Source organism: Lutjanus erythropterus, chromosome 16 (genome assembly GCF_056507025.1).
Source record: "Lutjanus erythropterus isolate fLutEry1 chromosome 16, fLutEry1.hap2, whole genome shotgun sequence".
NCBI classification, from domain to species: Eukaryota; Metazoa; Chordata; class Actinopteri; order Lutjaniformes; family Lutjanidae; genus Lutjanus; species Lutjanus erythropterus.
Window position 1 is genome coordinate 38,225,325 of NC_139332.1, and position 18,929 is coordinate 38,244,253.

Below are 18,929 nucleotides of genomic sequence, written 5' to 3' on the forward strand. Positions count from 1 at the left end.
TTTAGATTTTTTTTTAGAGATAAATTGGTGTCTGTGTCATAAAATGATGAAAATGTCTAAAGTGACATTTTTCCTTTGAATTAAATTCAGTTTATTGTGAAAAGCAGAAACTCTGAGACATAAATTGATTATTTTTAAAATATTTTTTTCTTTGAAAACTGATGAAACAATAAGTTGATTATCAAACAGTCGACTGATTGTTTCAGCTCCTCCAGAGTTTATGTGACTGTGGTCACTTTATTAGGAACACCTGTACTGAAGCTTATAATAATAATATTCTCATATTGAACTGTATCAGATTATATTAGACTGTTTTATTAAATCATATATTTGATTATAGACTAAATGTAAAGTCAGAGGTGACGTGTCTTTGCTGCGTCTCCACATCAGACAGACCTCTGCTTTTAAATCACATCTTAAAACTCGTCTTTCCTCCTCGGCTGTTAACAGCATGTGAGACGTTGAATGTATTGTTTTTTGTCTATTCTATTCTATTTTATTTATATCTATTGATATATATTTATTTTATCTGTTTATTGTTCTATTTTTATTGTTTTAAACTGTACAGCTGTTTTATGTCTTTTAATCTGTTCTTGTATTTTATTTCTGTACAGAACTTTGGTCCACTGTTTTAAAGTGTTTTACAAATAAAGTTGGATTGGATTATGATACAGACAAACACTAAGTATAATTAATCATATATAACTGATGTAAACTGAATTTACTGCCAATAATCAAACACACACCGTCACTCTCTCCTTTTTATTTTTACTTGAATTGTTCCTCTGTAGTTTCTGTTTTTATTTCTGTTCTGTTGTTTTATGAAGGTGTGTAGATCTTTAATTATCTCTGTGGAGAAGTTTCAGTCAGCAGCAGAAAAACGGAAGAGAAATCTAATAAATTCATATGAGACCTGTGTTCCTTTAAAACCCGATGACAGATTGAGTTGAATTATTCTGAACTTTCCTGAAAATTAAAAATAAAATAAAAAGTATTTGATCTAACAGTCGTGAACTTATTATTTTCTTTAAAAGTCACCAGAAAGAAATCAGATTTGATGAGTCCGTCTGTTTCACCGTATTTATTGATTTGTTTTTTCCGTCGGTGGTTGTTCTCCCTCCAGTCCAGCAGAAGGCGCTGTTCGCCGCTCCGCTTCGCTCTCCTCAGAGCGAACAGTCGTCGACGCGGAACCCTCAGTCAGTGTGTGAGTGTGTGTGTGTGTGTTTACTGCTGTGTGAGTGTGTGTGAGTGTGTGTGTGTGTGTGTGTGTGTGTCTTTGTTGTCAGTTGTCGGTCTGTGCTGGACTCCATCAGCAGCATGTTGTGTGTGCAGCTGCTGCGGGTGTCGGTCCATGAGCGGATCAGCGCCGCCGCTGAAGACTTTCTGCTGCAGCTGGAAAAAGGAGAAGAAGTGTCGGTGAGAGCGCTGCTCACCGAGCGGCTCACGGCGGCTGCGGAGGACATTGTGTCTCTGTTTGAGGAAACCGTGGCGGAGTACGAAGACAGAGCTGAGCGCTCAGAGCGGGAGATCTGCCGCCAGAGGAGGCTGCTCGATGCCGTGCTGAAGCCCCAAGTGAAGCTCCGCAGACACACTGCAGGTCAGTACACACACAGGGGACCCGGAGGACCCGAACACTGGACACAACACACACTGCACTGACCCACGCTTCCGCTCTACTTCAAAATAAAGGTCCCGTCAGCCGCGCAGAGGAGGCCGGATCAAAGTTTAGAGTAAAAGTTCGTCGGTGAAAACAAATAAATAAATAAACGCAAAAATAATAGAGACGAAACCACGCCCCTTCCGGTGTGCCCCCACGGGACCTTGTAGTACGGTCATTCCAGCCGCGTCGCCAGACAGATTTCACTGGGGCACGTGCCCCAGTATTGATCTGCAGTGCCCCAGTAAAAATTTCACCAATAAAAAAAAATCACTTCAGAGTTTTAAGTCTACATAGCATAGACTACAGCGCACATACTACTTAGTATGGTAATTCATTGCTACTGTATTCACTCCACATAAACAATGCGCACATGGCTAATTAATATGGTAATTTATTCACGTGTCGCGACTTCGGCTGATAATACTTCCGTGTCAACTCGAAGTCGCGAGAGAGAGAGAGAGAGAGAGAGAGAGAGAGAGAGAGAGAGAGAGAGACAGGCGATGAGAATCTGCGTGAGGTAGGTAGTTAACGTTAGCCGACAACAACTTGTTAAATATATTATTTTGATTTTTATTTGACTCGAACTGTAACTCCTAGATGGATATCAGAAAGTTTTTCGCCCGCAGCAGGGATACAGCAGCGAGGAATGAGAGCGGTAAGTGAAGTCCTAGCTAGCTAGGCAACATAAGTCCGTCTTAAGTTAATGCTAAGTTAGCTAACGTTATTCCTTGTATCAAGACAACCATATTAATTTGCTGTGAGCTGTGGGGGGAATTTCCAGTGAGTTTCATGAGCATGAAACATAATGTTGGTTATGGTCTGCTGGTTCTGCTCAGGACTTGTGTGTTAGCTTGTGTTAGTTGACAGATGTAGCCTGTGGACGGTGCAGTGGTTCTCAAATGGTCTATCTTCAGGAAGAAAAACATTTTTCCCTATCATCAAGTCGTGAGCCAAATTTTTAAACCATTCAAGTTTATTTCACAGAAAAATAGCACAGTAGACTTGTCTTGTTAATCGGTTTGCCTTTGGCTAAAATAATCTTGTTTTGTCACCAGAAAAATGGCTACAGCTAAAGCACCTGGTTTTGTTGCCAGAAAAAATAGTAAAATTTCTGTATTTGTCACCAGAAACATGGCTAAAAATATCAGGTTTTGTTGCCCCAATTAGATTTTTTATATATATATTTCCATGTCTGTCCAGACAAAGTGGAACAACAGAGTGCTGGAAGAGGTGAGGGAGAGATGAAAGTTGATGAGCAAGAGCGGAGGTGAGTTGACTATCAGTGAATGATGTCCCAATCATGTTTTTTTTCTTTTTTTGCCTCTGAGTCATTTGATTTTGAATATCGATGGCAGAAATACAAAACCTCCCATATGAGGAAAAAACAAAAAACAATTTTTTGGAAAACAAAAAAACTGTCAGTTTCTTACAGAATGCTTTTTGGTCAGGTGACTTTTTTGTCACAAGGAAGGGTGGGATAACTTTGTAAACAGAGCAGCTTTTGCTATTCTTATAATCCCATGTGAAAACTGAAGACCATAAAAAATGCAGATAGGAGACTTTGAGCTATGTACATATTTGTACAGCAATAGACAGTAATATTTTCATGTTGCTTCAGACTAAGTGGAGCGGAGTGCAGAGGCGGAGAGATGGAAGTTGATGGGCCTCAGGGAGAGATGACACAGAGAATAGACACTGAGAGGTGAGACCTGGTTGACAATGTAGTTAGTTAGTTTAAACTACCCCACTTGCAGATTTGATAAATGTTAGTTGTAAAAGTTATCTGAGGCGACAGTTAATCATATTCAATTTTTTGTATGTTGCACCAGGCAGGAGAAGCAGAGTGTAGGAGAAATTGAGCTGGCTGAATCAGGGGAAAAAGAGAGAGAGGAGGAAGGGCAGCAAGAGACAGACAGCCAGGAGAGACCACACCCCAGAGATGAGACTGAGAAAGCAGTTGCCACAGTGGCAGAAAACATCAGACTGGGGGCAAGGCCGAAAAGCAGTGTCCACAATGTTGAGGGACATATAAGTGATCTAGGGGAAAAGGATTCTGGTCCAAACCAAGTAAACTTGTCACAATATCCCCAGTCAAACTTTGGTGTAAAGAAGCGATCCTTTAACGCTAAGTGGTTTGAAAGCTTTACGTGGTTGGAATACTCCAAATCTAAAGATGCAGCCTTTTGTTTTTCTTGTAGGATTTTTGGCAAACATTTGAAGCATGACACCTTTGCAAACACTGGCCTACAGAACTGGAAAAAAGCTCTGGATCTTTGTAGAGAGCATGAGAAATCACCTGCCCATAAGGCAAGCATGCTCTCCTGGCATGGCTATAAATCCAGTGCAGCTCACGGTAGTGTTGTTGAACAGTTAGACTCAGCAAATGAGAAAGAAATCAAAGAGAGACGTGAGTACCTCAGCCGGGTGGTGGCTGTTACAAAGTTTTTGGGTAAACAAAACATCCCATTCCGTGGCCATAATGAGGGCATCTCCAGCGACAACCAAGGAAACTTTCTTGAGTGTATTAATCTCCTGAAAGAGTTTGATCCTTTTCTGCGGTCCTATTCAGCTCCATCACACTGTACATATCTATCACCTTCATCCCAAAATGAAGTCATTCAGTGCTGCGCTCAAGAGATAGTCGCAACTATTGTTCGTGAAATAAAAGATGCAGGAATGTTTTCAGTCATGGCAGATGAGGCTAGAGATGGCAACACCGAGCAGCTAGCTGTGTGTGTCCGTTATGTAACTAAAGGGAGTGTGAAGGAGCATTTGCTGGCTATGACGGAACTGAAAGGATTTGATGCAGAGTCTGTAACTGCTGCAATTGAAGAACAGCTAAGATTAAATGGCATAGATCATCTGAAGGTGGTCGCGCAGGCTTACGATGGTGCATCGGTCATGAGTGGGAAAGTTGGAGGGGTCCAAGCTAAGTTCAGAGAGAATCATCCCATGGCCATTTATGTACACTGCTATGCACATCAACTTAATCTAGTCCTGTGTTTCACCTGCCAAGCCATACCTGAGGCCAAGGATTTATTTGACCTGTTACAGAGTGTGTACACATGCTTCTCTGTCTCTGTTGTTAACCATCACAAATTCAAGGAGACTCAAAAGCAGCTAGGCTTACAGCCATCTGAACTTGTGCAACTCTCTAAGACGCGCTGGTCGTGCCAGTTGCGTTCCGTGAATGCCATGTTAGACAATCTCCCTGCAGTGCTTCAGTGCCTATCCAGTATAAACAGCCCTATGGCAGTGGGGCTCCATGTCAAACTGGCTAGGTTCTCCACAGTGTATCTGTTGATGATGTTCAAGACTTTTTTGTCTCTGACTGAAAACCTACACAAATATCTGCAAAGTCAAACAGTAGACCTGGCCAAAGCTGAGGAGTACAAATGCGCTGTGTGTGCCACTCTAAAAGATATGCGCACAGATGAGAAGGCTGCTGAGCTTTGTGACAGAGCAAAGACCTACTGTGCAGCCAACCAGATCCCAGAGTCATGTGCTGTTACCAGACAAAGGCAGAAGCAGAAACGCATGGAGGACTATGTAGTGGACTCTAGTTGTGGGGCAGTGAGTGACCTAGGTGATGCAGAGAAATTGAAAGCAAACTTGTATCTACCTTGCCTTGACAGGATGGTTGCTGAGATGGATCAGCGTTTTTCATCTCTCAACAGCCAAGTTCTAAAAGGTGTTCAGGCCTGTAATCCAGGATCTGACAACTTCCTCTGTGAGGATGACCTCAGAGGTCTGGCAGATCATTACAATGTTGATCTAAAACCTGAAGAGGTGTTAGTGGCCAAAAACTATCTGGCCAGAAAGCGGGAGAGCCTTCCAATCACAGACATGCAATGTGTTTTCAGCTTGCTGGATCAAGTCATGTTCCCAACCTTGACACAGGTCATTCAGATCTCTCTGACCATCCCAGTGTCCAGCTGCACTTGTGAACGGACGTTCAGTGTGCTGAGACGGCTCCACACTTGGCTGAGAAGCACAATGGGGCAGGATAGGCTTCACCATCTTGCCATCATGTCAGTGGAGAGTGAGGAACTTTACAAGTTAAGCCACAGCCAAGTGATTGACCACTTTGCAAAAATGAAAACAAGACGTTACAGTTTACTTCCCAAAAAATGATTCCCTGAAGAGACACACAACAGTTGTTCATTTATTCTTCTACTATGGAAATAAAAGAACCCAGAGATGTAGGGGTGCTTTATTTTATTTTATTTTTTTACTTTTGTAAATGTTCAATTTGCAGATGTTCACTGAAATAAATATTTCAAAAAGATTCATTGCTCTTCCTTTTTGCTTTTATCAGTAATGGTTTAGAAGTCTAGAGTGAAGTGCACAAGTAGGCCAAATGCATTACTGCAGTACATTTCAGGTGGTTAATCAAAGATCTAGACAACAACATAGTCTGATATGATTGAATAGTTTAAAGAACTATTTATGTTTTTTTATGATAAATAAGTGCTGAATATGTATTTTTTTCTCGCGCACTTTGTGCGCTCTCATTAATTCTTTGTGCCCCAGGTGTGCCCCAGTACAGTATTAGGTCTAGTGACGCCCCTGGGTCATTCCCAAACACTGGGTCGTGATCCACAGGTGGGTCACAGGAGACTTAGTTTGGGTCCCTTAAAAAAAATAAAATTCTGTGGAAGAAATTCAGAACATTTCAGATTTATATCTGATGAACAGCCTTTATGAATCATGTAAAATGTGTATATTGTTTTGCTGGTAAGAGACAGAGAAAAAAAACAAGAGCCTGTTAATCTAAAATGTTTTATACTGTAAAAAAAGAAAAAGCAACTTCTTCTGTACATTTTTGAGTTTTGACTCCAATTCAAACTCTAAAGTTTTAAAATCCATCGTGTCTGCAGGTAAAAATTATTTTCCATTTTAATGAGCCTGATGAATAATTTGAGATAAATTGGTGTCTGTGTCATAAAATGATGAAAAATGTGTCAACGTGTGATGAAGTGACGTCTGAACGTCTCCCTTTGAATTAAGTTCAGTTTATTGTGAAAAACAGAAAATCTGAGACATAAAAGATTTTTTTGTCTTTTTTCTTTGAAAAAGTATGAAACAATAAATTGATTATGATTAACAGTCGACTGATTGTTTCAACCTTTTTACAACTAATAATGTTTTGTTGAGATAACCTGCTTTACTTCTTTAGATAAACTTCAATCTTTGAATTTTAGAAACTGCCAAAAATTGTATTTCAGAAATTGAGTAAAGTCATTGAGGTAAAACTTCCCTTGAAGTTTTGAGTTATCACAGATTTTTTAGGGTTTGTTTACTTGATGAGAGGAAATAAAAAGTTGAGACATTCTGTTAACTCAGTCTGAATGCATTTACTTTTTAACTATAAGGTATTTAATGTGCATATCTCAGAATTATGTCTTTGCTTTTTATTAGGGGTGTCACGATTCTCCAAATCCTCGATTCGATTTGATTTTCGATTTTAGGGTCACGATTCGATTCGATTCTTGATTCTTTTTCTTTTTCTTACGGCACAGAGGCCTGTGCCATTTTTAGACTAGTCTGGTCTACGATCATTGGTTTTATTCATTAAATTTTGTACAGTAAATCTTATTTCAAAAGATGGGCTACATATAAGTGATGCAGTTTCCATTATTCTTGTGTAATGTATCACATTAGGCACTAATGGTCAAATTTAAATAATTTATTTACAATATAAAGGTAACAATCTTGTTCTCAGTCAAGTAGAAAACAACAAAAACAAACATAATAACAATAATAATAACAAAAATGAGAAGTCTGCCATCTAGTGACTCTTTGGTTTCAGCAGTGAGCACAACTCTTAAAATAACAATATGCAACAAAACAAAATAAATACATAAAAAATATAACAGTCATGTCCAAAGTCATGGAACAATCAGAGCCTTAACAAACTATATCCTAACAGTTAAACATAAAAAAATAAGTAGTCTGGACTTTGTTGTCTCCTGAGAATGACTTTGTCATTTTTACATTCTTCTTTCAAGTTTTTTTCTTTAACAAAGATAAGTTGTTATCTTTATCTGGAGAAAGAGATGCTCTTTGAGTTATCAAAATATTAACTATTGACATAAATGGCCAGACAAGACAACAGTTATTTTTGATTAGTCATTATTGACGTAGTTTGCTGTGACGGTGATGTAACTCTCCAACCATCTGTTGTTAAGGCAACTAATTCTGCGTTGCTCAGACCCCCGAAACTTTTTCTTTAACGTCTTCATACATGGAGGCCGACACTTTTGTTGTAAGATGCGACCTGCTGGGCGTACTGTAGCGTGGCTCAAGTACGCTAATTAAATGTTTAAATCCAGCGTTTTCCACCAGAGTAAGGCTGCAGGTCTGTTGCTATAAATAGCCCTGTAGCGTTAGTTATAACTTCTGCGCGAGCTGAGTGGAAGTTTTATTGCAAATGAGGATGGAATAGTTGTCTGGACCAGTGATGGTGTTTTCCCAGTTGTCAAATCTACATCTTTGTGATGCTGGCGGATGTGTCCTGCCATGTTCGTAGTGTTTCCCGTGGACAGGTATGGTAAACGCACATAGCATATCTTACACACTGTGGTCTTCTTGTTGATAACTCACCGGGAACGCAAAATATCTCCACACTGGTGTTTTAAGAGAAGCAGGAGCGGCTTCAAGCTCCGGTGCTGCGTCTCCTTTATCTGCACTTGCCACGGTGTCAGAAACTGCAGGTTAACTAACGAGGTGCATCAGGGGATCGTCGACCCTCTCTTTGATTTCGATGCTCGAGACCATGGCGTAATTTTGATCGATTTCTATAAAAAATTTAAATCGTGACACCCCTACTTTTTTTTAGGATCTGTCAAGGGGAGCTGGCCATATTGACTCCGACAAGGCGTATAAATGGTATTTATAAGAACTCTCCAATGACAAACAATTTAAAAACAAGTCTATATGATGCTGTAGGTTTTTGTTTCCAGGTTGAACTGATGGTCTGGAGTCAGAGAACATTTTCTGTCAGCATGAACGTCACTGAATTCACACAATCATTTCAAAATGTGAAATTTAATTTATTTAAACTTCACTTTCCAGTTTCCTCTTAATTTCTCAGCCTAATTAATTAGGACAGGTTTCTGTTTTATTCCGTGTTTAGAGAGTAACTCATCAGGTCACATGTAACCCCTTTGAATCTACTAGGCTTCACTTTTTGTCTGATTTCAGTGATTCGTGTGATCAGTTGTCAGGTGTTGATCAGCTGTTGTTTTGTCTCCTCAGACTCTCTGCAGACGGTGACCCTGAACCACACAGACCTGAAACAGACAGAAACTGAAAGAGTCAACAGCGATGCTTCTTGCCCACCCTCACCTCGCTCTGCTTCACCTGTCAACCATCCACCCATCTCACCGGGCAGCTCAGCCATCCACAGTGACGCTGATCCAGACAGCGACTGGACCGACCAGAGCCAGACTCCGAGGAAGAAGAAGAGAGGACGGCCGCCACTCGCCGTTAGAAACAAACGGAAGCGGTCAACTCCAGCTCAGAGTTTCACCTGCCAGGTGTGCAGTCGCACTCTGCAGGGGAAAGGCTTCCTGCTCAAACATGTCCTGCAGGTCTGTGCCAAGGACCCGGACCACCGCTGCGGCCTCTGCGGCGAGCGTTTGGACTCTGCAGACGACCTGGCTGCTCACCTGCAGGATCACCAGGAGAAGAGTAAGACCTGCTCCTTCTGCGGGAAAACCTTCCAGTCCATCCTGGCGCAGGAGCTGCACGTGCGTCTGCACACCGGTGAGAAGCCGTACAGCTGTGACGTCTGTGGCAAGAAGTTCAGCCAGAAGGGAAACCTGACATCACACATACGCGTCCACGCTGCTGAGAAGCCCTTCAAGTGTAAAGAGTGCAGCCGGGCCTTCTGTCACATGACGTCTTTAGAGCGCCACATGCAGGAGCACAGCGGCGAAGAGGAGGTGCACGCCTGCAGTGTCTGTGGTGAGGAGTTCAGGAAACGTCGCAGCCTGCAGCGACACATGGCAACTCATGAGAAAGACACTGCAGAGAAACCCAAGAGACGCCGCAGCTCAAAGACATCGCACCGCTGCAAAGTGTGTGGGGATGCCTTCGAGAAGAGGACCTTCCTGGTGAAACACGTTGAGACTCACCTGCAGGACCCCGACTGCTCCTGCGGACTCTGTGGACACCAATACGAGTCCGCCGACAGCCTCGCCGCTCACCTGCACTCCCACCGTGAGATAGGCAACACCTGTCACGTATGCGGGAAGTCCTTCCCAGCTCACGCGGCACTGGAGATGCACCTGAGAATCCACACCGGAGAGAAACCATACACCTGCAGCTTCTGTGGGAAGGCTTTTAACCAGAGCGGCAATCTGAAGACGCACTTGAAGATACACACAGGTGAGCGCGCTTTCTCCTGCAGCATCTGCGGGAAGGGCTTCACCCAGAAACAGACGCTGGACACACACGTCCGCTTCCACAATAAAGAGAGACGTTTCCTGTGCCAGGTGTGTGGGAAGGGCTTCATGCAGGACGTAGACCTGAAGAGACACATCCTCATCCACACGGGAGAGAAACCCTACAGCTGCAGGGTCTGTGGGAAGAGCTTCCAAGCCCGACGCTCCCTCAACGGACACCTCAAAGTCCACACCGTGGGGGGGATGGGCACGGAGCTGGACCACAGCTCAGATGAGCCGAGAATGGACAGTTTCCACTCAGGCTTCATCCAGTTGTAGGACAGGGGTGGGGCTTAACGGACCGGACTTGTGTTACTGCATGTGCCAGCCAGTTAGAGACAACTTATTCTGCTGCACTCAAACTGACAATGTTCAGCTGTGGTTTCAGTTCCAACAAGTTCAAATAAACTTAAAACTTCACTGTCAGGTTCATTTAAACAGTGTCAGTAGTTCCACCCTGGTCTCACTCCCAGGTCGTCAAATACCAACGTTTTCCCACAATCCTCAGCAACTCATACAGACGTACAAGATACTCTTCAGTGTCTGTCTGAGGTGCACCAGGCTTTCATGGTGATAGAAAGAGCGAGAAACTCCACGTATGGAGAAGGTGGATGTGGATGAATCAAACACACTCAAGACTTTTATCATGAGACCAGAGTTCATGTCTCGTGTGAAACCAAAACTTAAAAGTTTCAAGGTTCATAAGATATAATCGTCCAGAACTTACTTCACGTATGTCATGTGACATACATAATAAATGTAACACATTTATTTGAACCCAAATCATGATCTCTCTCTAAAGCTAACAGGGATGAACATAGTTCTGATTTTAATGATATTAATAATGATTTCCATATTTTGATGCAAAAAATGAACATGACATGTAAAGATGTGAAAAGATTCAACAGTCTTTTCCATGGAGTTAAAGGGACAATCGACCCAAAACCAAAACTCCATGTTTCTCCTCTTACCTGCGGTGCTGTTTATGTAGAATCTCGTTTTTGTGTGAGCTGCAGAGTTTTGGAGATATTAGCCATACAGATGATTTCTGGAAAGAAACAAAAAACAAAATTCTGGTAGACTTTACTGTAGAAAGAAAGTAGTTCCTACGAGAGCTGTCAAAATTTCAATATTAAATCCAAAAGTTTGATCAAAATGAGCTTTCAGTTTCAAACTGAAAGCCAGAATCAGCGATTCTCCCAGTATTTTTACTTACAGTTTACTGACCTTTACATCATTTTTTATATCGATTTTCTATATATCTTTTTAAAGAAGAATTTGAAAATGTAAATGCGAGTTGTCAAGATATAAAACTAGTGATGCTCTGATTGACTGGAAACTGCATCACAACCTTAATCACACGTTAAAAAGTCTTTCTGGCAGCGTCTCAGACCTGACATATCAGTGTGAGACGCAGAGGGGGCGGAGACTAAACAATGGTATTTAACGAGCTGAGATGAGAACATGATGGTAGATTGTTCTGAGTTTAAACATCAGTTCTCACTGAAATGTGTGGAAACGTAAATAGAGTCACACAGTCAGATACTGGACCCGTCAGGCTGATGTCAGTATTTCAAAATATTTAAAAATCATCATTATATTCATATATTTCATATTAATTTTTCACCATAAACACATAACATAAAGATTTTTGAGGATTCCTGAATGTGGGTTTTGAAGAACTGTATTGATTTGGTTCTGGACTGAGTCTGAATGTAGGACAGCAGGAATGGAGAGAGTATCCGAGTATTTTACTCAGGTAAAAGTACTTGTGTGCTAGTTTGTTCAGATCAAATGTTCTTTGGGGGAATATAAAGAAAGAACTGTATATGATGAATGACTCCTGGTTCTGTTTTGGGAGAACAGAACAGAACAGAGAGTTCTGAAAATGGGAGAACGAACTTGTTCATAAGAATCACTGATGAGTTCTGTTCATTAATTCACCTCCTGGTGTAACATGACGTTCTGTAACATGACGTTCTGTAACATGACGTTCTGTAACATGATGTTCTGTAACATGACGTTCTGTAACATGACGTTCTGTAACATGACGTTCTGTAACATGATGTTCTGTAACATGACGTTTTGTAACATGACGTTCTGTAACATGACGTTCTGTAACATGATGTTCTGTAACATGACGTTCTGTAACATGACGTTCTGTAACATGACGTTCTGTAACATGACGTTCTCTGTGATGCCTGTCTGCAGTATAAATGAGGAGCCTTTTCACTTTGATCAGCTGTTCTCCACTCTTCTTCTGTCTCCACGCAGCTCCAGTGGTTCCTGTGGATCTGCAGTCGTCTGTCATCTTCATTAATCCTGTCTGGATCTGACATGTCTGTAGTTTGTCTGTAGCTGCTTCCTGATAGTCGACCAATCAAATCATCAGTCAGAGTCAGTTGTTTTTTCTTTGTCAGTCAGTGAGCATCACAACATGATGAAACAGAGCCTACGAAAACACGCAGAACATTTTCATGAGGAATCTGCGCTCCTTTACTCCATGAATTAAGGATTTATTTGGACCAAACCAGAGTTGGTGATTGTTGGACAGTGGAAAGACAAACCAAGACATTTCTGTTGAGTTTTATTTAGTTTCTGTAAAGTTTTATTGAAACTGACAATGATGCAAGCCGTCCTGCGCTCCGCGGTGCGCTCTGGTGAAGCGTCTGACCGCTCTGGTGAAGCGTCTGACCGCTCTGGTGAAGCGTCTGACCGCTCTGGTGAAGCGTCTGACCGCGGTGCGCTCTGGTGAAGCGTCTGACCGCTCTGGCGAAGAGTCTGACGGCGGTGTGCTCTGGTGAAGCGTCTGACCGCTCTGGTGAAGCGTCTGACCGCTCTGGCGAAGCGTCTGACCGCTCTGGTGAAGCGTCTGACCGCTCTGGTGAAGCGTCTGACCGCTCTGGCGAAGCGTCTGACGGCGCGTCAGCTGTTTCTATCACTCTTCTCTGCTTCCATCACTGTTAGTTTTGTGGTTTGTGGTGATTTAGAGACTCGGGTTGTTTTGCATCGATCTGTGTACAATGATTCAGATAAAAAACAAGAATAGAAACTTGTTTACCAGCCACTCGTTTATCTTCTCTCATCAGTCAACAGACACAACATGTTGGTCACCAGGAGATTTTTAATAAATGCTCCAGATAATATAAAAATATATTTATGATTCCCTTTAATTCCTCATGTAAATGTTCTGGCTGTGTGTTTTGTCCTGTAACTGTGATGCTCACTGACTGACAGAGGAAAGAAAAAACGACAGATCGACTGGAAGAATCTCAGTCGACTCAGAGGTCATGTGATCGTATGATGGTGGTTGATAATGAGTGATGATGACAGAACGTCGTGTTAAAAACACCTCTGAACTGTTTTTCATTCGCTGCTGTAGGAAGGACAGAGTCTGCAGGGACATGATGTCAGACTTCACTGGTCCTGTGAATGCACCACTCAAACAGACATGATGGTTCATTTCTTCATCATGTGACGTTCTGTGGCGTTAATGTGTGTTGATGTCAGAGCTGCTCTGATGACAGACAGCTGTCGTGGATCTAAAACACTGATCTGAAGTCTGTTCCTGTCGTCCACACAGCAGGCAGAGCAGTTCAACACACCAGCCTCCTCATTTAACCAACCGTCTCTCACACTGATGTTGTGAAGATGAATATTATACGACCTGCTCCTTTATTAATTTCTCTTTTTCAGAGATCAGATCAAAATTCAACAATAAAAACTCATAAAGTCACTTAAAATATTCACGTGTCAAATATCATCTGATCAGAATGTCTCGTTATTTTGTCTTTGGACGTTTGAATTGTTTTTAATCGAATCATTTTTTATTGATTTATACTGAAGGTCTGCTTTAATGAAATAATCATCTTTTTTCAGGAAATATTATTTCTGGTGTCACATGACTAATAACATTTCTTATATTTACCTTGTGTTTATGACTCAACATATGAAGACATTAATCATATTTACAAACTTAAACTATAAAATAAACACAGTCATCCTGAGAAAGTTATATGATCATATTCCATATATGAAGGCGACTCTGAATTATTGGATTTTATGGATTTCTGAAGGTAAAATGATCAAAGAGTGTCTGAGAGCATTAAAAATCATTCTGGCATTTTAATTTATAAAACGTGTCTAAAATAGAAAAGATCATCATTAATTATAGATGTATACTTTTACTGGTCTGTTTATTGTTTTCATTTATTAGCTTTGTGTTTTTTCCTTGATGTAATTATTGTTTCAATCGTTTGTCATCGAACATCTGATTGTTTGTATATTTACAGATATAATTTAGCATCAGTACAATGAATCATATTAGAACAGCAGTCAGTGTTGTGGTGTCACTGTGTCCTCCGCTCCAGCAGGGGGCAGCAGTCTCTCTCAGCCTCTCTGTCTCCGTGTGGACTCGTTGATCCGGATCAAACCGGCTGTTTTCCTTCCTGCAGCTCTCGTCTCTGTTCGGACTCTGGACCGTGCCTCTACGGACTCGGACTCGGACGTGGACGTGATGTCTGTGGACGTGATGTCTCTGTCGGAGCCGTCTCCGGTGTTCGGTCTGCGGACTCTGACGGACTCGGTGTCGGAGCAGCTGAGCCTGGTGGTGGAGGAGATCCTGGTCCTGGTGGAGAAGCGGAGCGGCTCCTCGGAGTCCCGCCTGCTCCACCTGCTCCGGCTGCTGCTCACCGAGCGGCTGGAGGAGGCCGCCCGGAGGATCGTCCACCTCCTGGAGGAGCAGCTGCAGGAGTACCGGGAGCAGCTGGACCGGCAGGGCCGCCTGCTGGAGGCGCTGCTGAGTCCGGTGGTGCTGCTGGACCGGACAGGTGAGGACGCACGGGGACAGACAGACAGACAGACCTGTCCAACACAGACATAGACAGGCCGCCATCATGCAGCCACATCAGCCAGATGACTGCTGTTGCTAGGTAACCTGAGCTGGGCCAATCAGAGGTCACGGATCAGACAAACATCAGGAACAAACAAAAATGAACAACGAAAAGATGCGTTCAGGCTCAGTGGGAAACTACAGGTTTACAGCCAATGTCAACAAACTGGATGTTAATCACATGTATTGATCAGTTTCCCTCTTTACAAATTGGGGCACAAACCACCAGGAGTTAATAAAACGGTGCAGAGTAGAGCCGCGTCATATCAATTCTAATTAATTAGACCTGCAACGATCAACTGATTATTAATCACTTATTAAATTGATCTATTTTGAGAAATCAATTTTAATCAGTTTTAATCATTTTTTAAATTAAAAAACAAACTCCAGATTCTCTGATTTCAGCCTCTTGGATGTGAATATTTTCTGGTTTCTTTCCTCTCTGACAGTAAACTGATGATCTTTGACTTGTGGACAAAACGAGACATCTGAGGACGTCGTCTTGGACTCTGATCAACTTTTATTTACATTTTATGGACCAAACAACAGAAAAATGTCTGACAGATTGATCACTAGTTAAAAAATACGTACACCTGTGCGCTCCACCTGTTTTCAGACTCCACCCTTTTTTTCTTTCAGTTGGCAAGATTGTAACAGGATTAATTAAAACTAAACAGGAATTCAACAAAAAGAGTCGTTACCATGGTAACAGCTGAAAAACCTTTTACAAATATGGGTTCACACACACGACAGACGGTGACTTAACGATCTGATCTGATCGATCAGAATCGTCCACGATGTTCCAATCTGTCTCATCAAGTCTGAAATGTTTGTCTTCCAGACTCCATCAGGACGAGTGGCGCTGACGTCGACCCCGCCCCCTTCCCCAGGGCCACGCTCAGCACCGCCTCCTCTGATGTCTCTGCTCCTCAGAGCGAGGACAGTGACGATGACTGGAGGGGCAGCGACGACTCATCGGGTCATAAAAACACAAGCAGGACGGACAGAGGACGGAGACAGCAGAGGACAACCACGGAGCAGCCGGCAGCTCATCACTGTCTCACCTGCGGAAAAAGTTTCCGTCTGAGAGGGAACCTGCTGAAACACGTGGAGACTCATGGAGACAACCCGGATGGTCTCTGTGGGGTCTGTGGGGGACACTACGAGTCCTCTGAGGGTCTGTTGGACCACCTCAGGTCTCACAGAGAGACAGATGGTGGTGGGACATGTGACATCTGTGGGAAGACGTTTCAGAACATGGAGACGCACATGAGGAGTCACACAGGAGACAAACCGTTCCGCTGTGACCTCTGTCCCAAGTCCTTCCCCCGACCTGGGTCCCTGCGGAGACACAAGAAGATCCACAGCAGGACCCCCGATGTCTGTCCCATCTGTGGACTGACCTTCACCCAGAACCAGCTGCTCCAGGACCACCTGAAGACCCACGAGGACGATGATGGGGACCAGAGTGAGGACGAGGATGAGGATGGACAGTCAGACAAACCAAAGAGGGAAAAGTCTTCACTGTCCTGCAAGGTCTGCGGGGACGCCTTCCACAGCCGCGGTTTCCTGAGGAAACACGCCGAGACGCACTGCCGGGCGTCTCCGAGCATCTGCGGTGTCTGTGGACAGGAGTTGGACTCGCCTGAGGATCTCCTGACCCATCTGCAGTCCCACCGGGAGACAAGCGGGACCTGTAGCGTCTGTGGGAAGTCCTTCAGGAACATGGAGACACACATGAGACTCCACACAGGACTCAAACCATACCGCTGTCCCGTCTGCAGGAAACGCTTTCCCCGCGCCGGAGCACTGCGCCGCCACAAGAAGATCCACGTCGGTGAGCGTCCGTATGCATGTCAGCGGTGCGGGAAGACGTTCATCGAGAGTGGCGCCCTGAAGACACACAGCCGGACTCACTCAGAACCAGACTCTCAGAACCTGGACCCAGAGGCGGAGACAAGTCCACCTGCGGAAGGCAACGCCAAGGTGTCCTCTCCGACGTCTCACGTTTGTAAAATCTGTGGCGAGTCCTTTCAGAATAAAGGCGGCCTGAGGAAACACGCCAAGAGTCACTCAGAGGCGTCCGTCTGTGGCATCTGCGGGGACGCTTTACGTCCGTCAGAAACGCTGATGCACCACCTGCAGACGCACCGAGACGCCGGCAGCATCTGTCACATCTGCGGTAAAACCTACCAGAACATCGAAACGCACATGAGGAGCCACACCGGCGTCAAACCGTACCGATGCAATGTCTGTGGGAAGTGCTTCCCGCGGCCCGGCGCCCTGCGGCGCCACAAGAGGATCCACAGCGGTGAGCGGCCATACATCTGTGAGTTCTGTGGGAAAACGTTCATCGATAACGGTGCTCTGACCACACACATCAGGAACCACACCGGAGACAAACCAGCCCACCGTGTCTCCTGCGACACCTGTGGGAAGAGCCTGGCATCTGTCCACGTCCTCGAGGTCCACAAAAGGATCCACACGGGCGAGAAGCCGTTCCAGTGCCGCGTCTGTGGGAAAGCCTTCAGGTAGGAACGCTGTCCGAATCCGATCCGTTAGATAATGAGATGGAAACAGATATTTGTTCTGAAGCTGCTCTTTTATTATTCAGCTCCGTGAAAATACAACATTTTTAACGTGACTTCCTGTATGAACCACGCCCACTTCTGCTCTTCTGTCTGAACACCACAGGAGACGGACGTCCTTTACTGCAGTACAAGTACAGATACTTAAAGTAGAAGTACTGATTGAACTTGTTTACTGCAGTAAAAGTGAAAAAGTTCAGGCTCTGAAATGTCCTCAGAGTATAAAAGTAAAAAGTCGTCCTCTGAAGGACATTTCTATTAGGGCTGCAACAGATCACAGCTGACCCGTGTCTCGTACGGATCACGGTTGACCCGTGTCTCGTACGGACCGCGGTTGACCCGTGTCTCGTACGGATCACAGCTGACCCGTGTCTCGTACGGATCGCGGTTGACCCGTGTCTCGTACGGATCACAGCTGACCCGTGTCTCGTACGGATCGCGGTTGACCCGTGTCTCGTACGGATCGCGGTTGACCCGTGTCTCGTACGGATCGCGGTTGACCCGTGTCTCGTACGGATCTCGTACGGATCACGGTTGACCCGTGTCTCGTACGGATCTCAGCTGACCCGTGTCTCGTACGGATCACGGTTGACCCGTGTCCCGTACGGATCACAGCTGACCCGTGTCTCGTACAGATCACAGCTGACCCGTGTCCCGTACGGATCACAGTTGACCCGTGTCCCGTACGGATCACGGTTGACCCGTGTCCCGTACGGATCACAGCTGACCCGTGTCTCGTACGGATCGCGGTTGACCTGTGTCTCGTACGGATCGTCCTCTACGGTTCTGACCACATGTGAGCATCATAGTTTTTCTGTCACTGTTAGTTTTGTATAAGTTCTAAAAGCTGAAATCTCCATGCAGAGCTGCAGTGAACAGAAGGACAGATGCTGCTGTGTGCAGCTCAGCTCTCAGTTAAAAGTCGTCACGTCGCCTCGAGTGAAATCCAGACCATAACTTTTTTCACTGATGTAACTCTGCTGTCACCATAGAAACAGATCATCAAACTGTGATGTTGATTGAAACTTTGGTGATATCAGCTGTCTTAACTTGTCCACAGCTCCTCTCTGCTCACCGCTGCAGCTCTGTCTCACCCCGTCTGTCACACAGTGTGTCTGCTGATTGATCATCACTTCTAACCAATCAGATGTGCTGCTGTAGGCGGGACTTATGTATTATACTGTACAGTGTATAATGATCTAATATATGTGTAGTATATACATAGTACAGCACTATATAAGTTTGAAGTTTTTAATATTATTACCAATTATCATTACTATGATCATTATTATTACATCACATCACTATGGTGATAATGATCCGAAAAATGATCCGATCCG

General features: G+C 43.9%; 1 protein-coding gene and 1 pseudogene across 2 annotated transcripts in view; both read left to right on the plus strand.

The window, feature by feature from the left end:
- The first annotated feature begins 1,237 nt into the window (after positions 1-1,237).
- LOC146313677 (uncharacterized) lies at positions 1,238-10,441 on the plus strand. Its single transcript, XM_084739597.1, has 2 exons — positions 1,238-1,597; positions 8,921-10,441. The coding sequence occupies exons 1-2, from the start codon at positions 1,318-1,320 to the stop codon at positions 10,387-10,389; spliced, it is 1,749 nt and encodes a 582-aa protein (XP_084595723.1). The 5' UTR covers positions 1,238-1,317; the 3' UTR covers positions 10,390-10,441.
- Positions 10,442-14,517: 4,076 nt separating this feature from the next.
- Positions 14,518-18,929, plus strand: part of LOC146313678 (uncharacterized) — a 5,088-nt pseudogene continuing 676 nt past the window's right edge. Inside the window, exons 1-2 of the transcript XR_014772081.1 lie at positions 14,518-14,939; positions 15,843-17,532. The product of XR_014772081.1 is annotated as an uncharacterized LOC146313678 (transcript). The remainder of the gene's footprint in view (positions 14,940-15,842; positions 17,533-18,929) is intronic.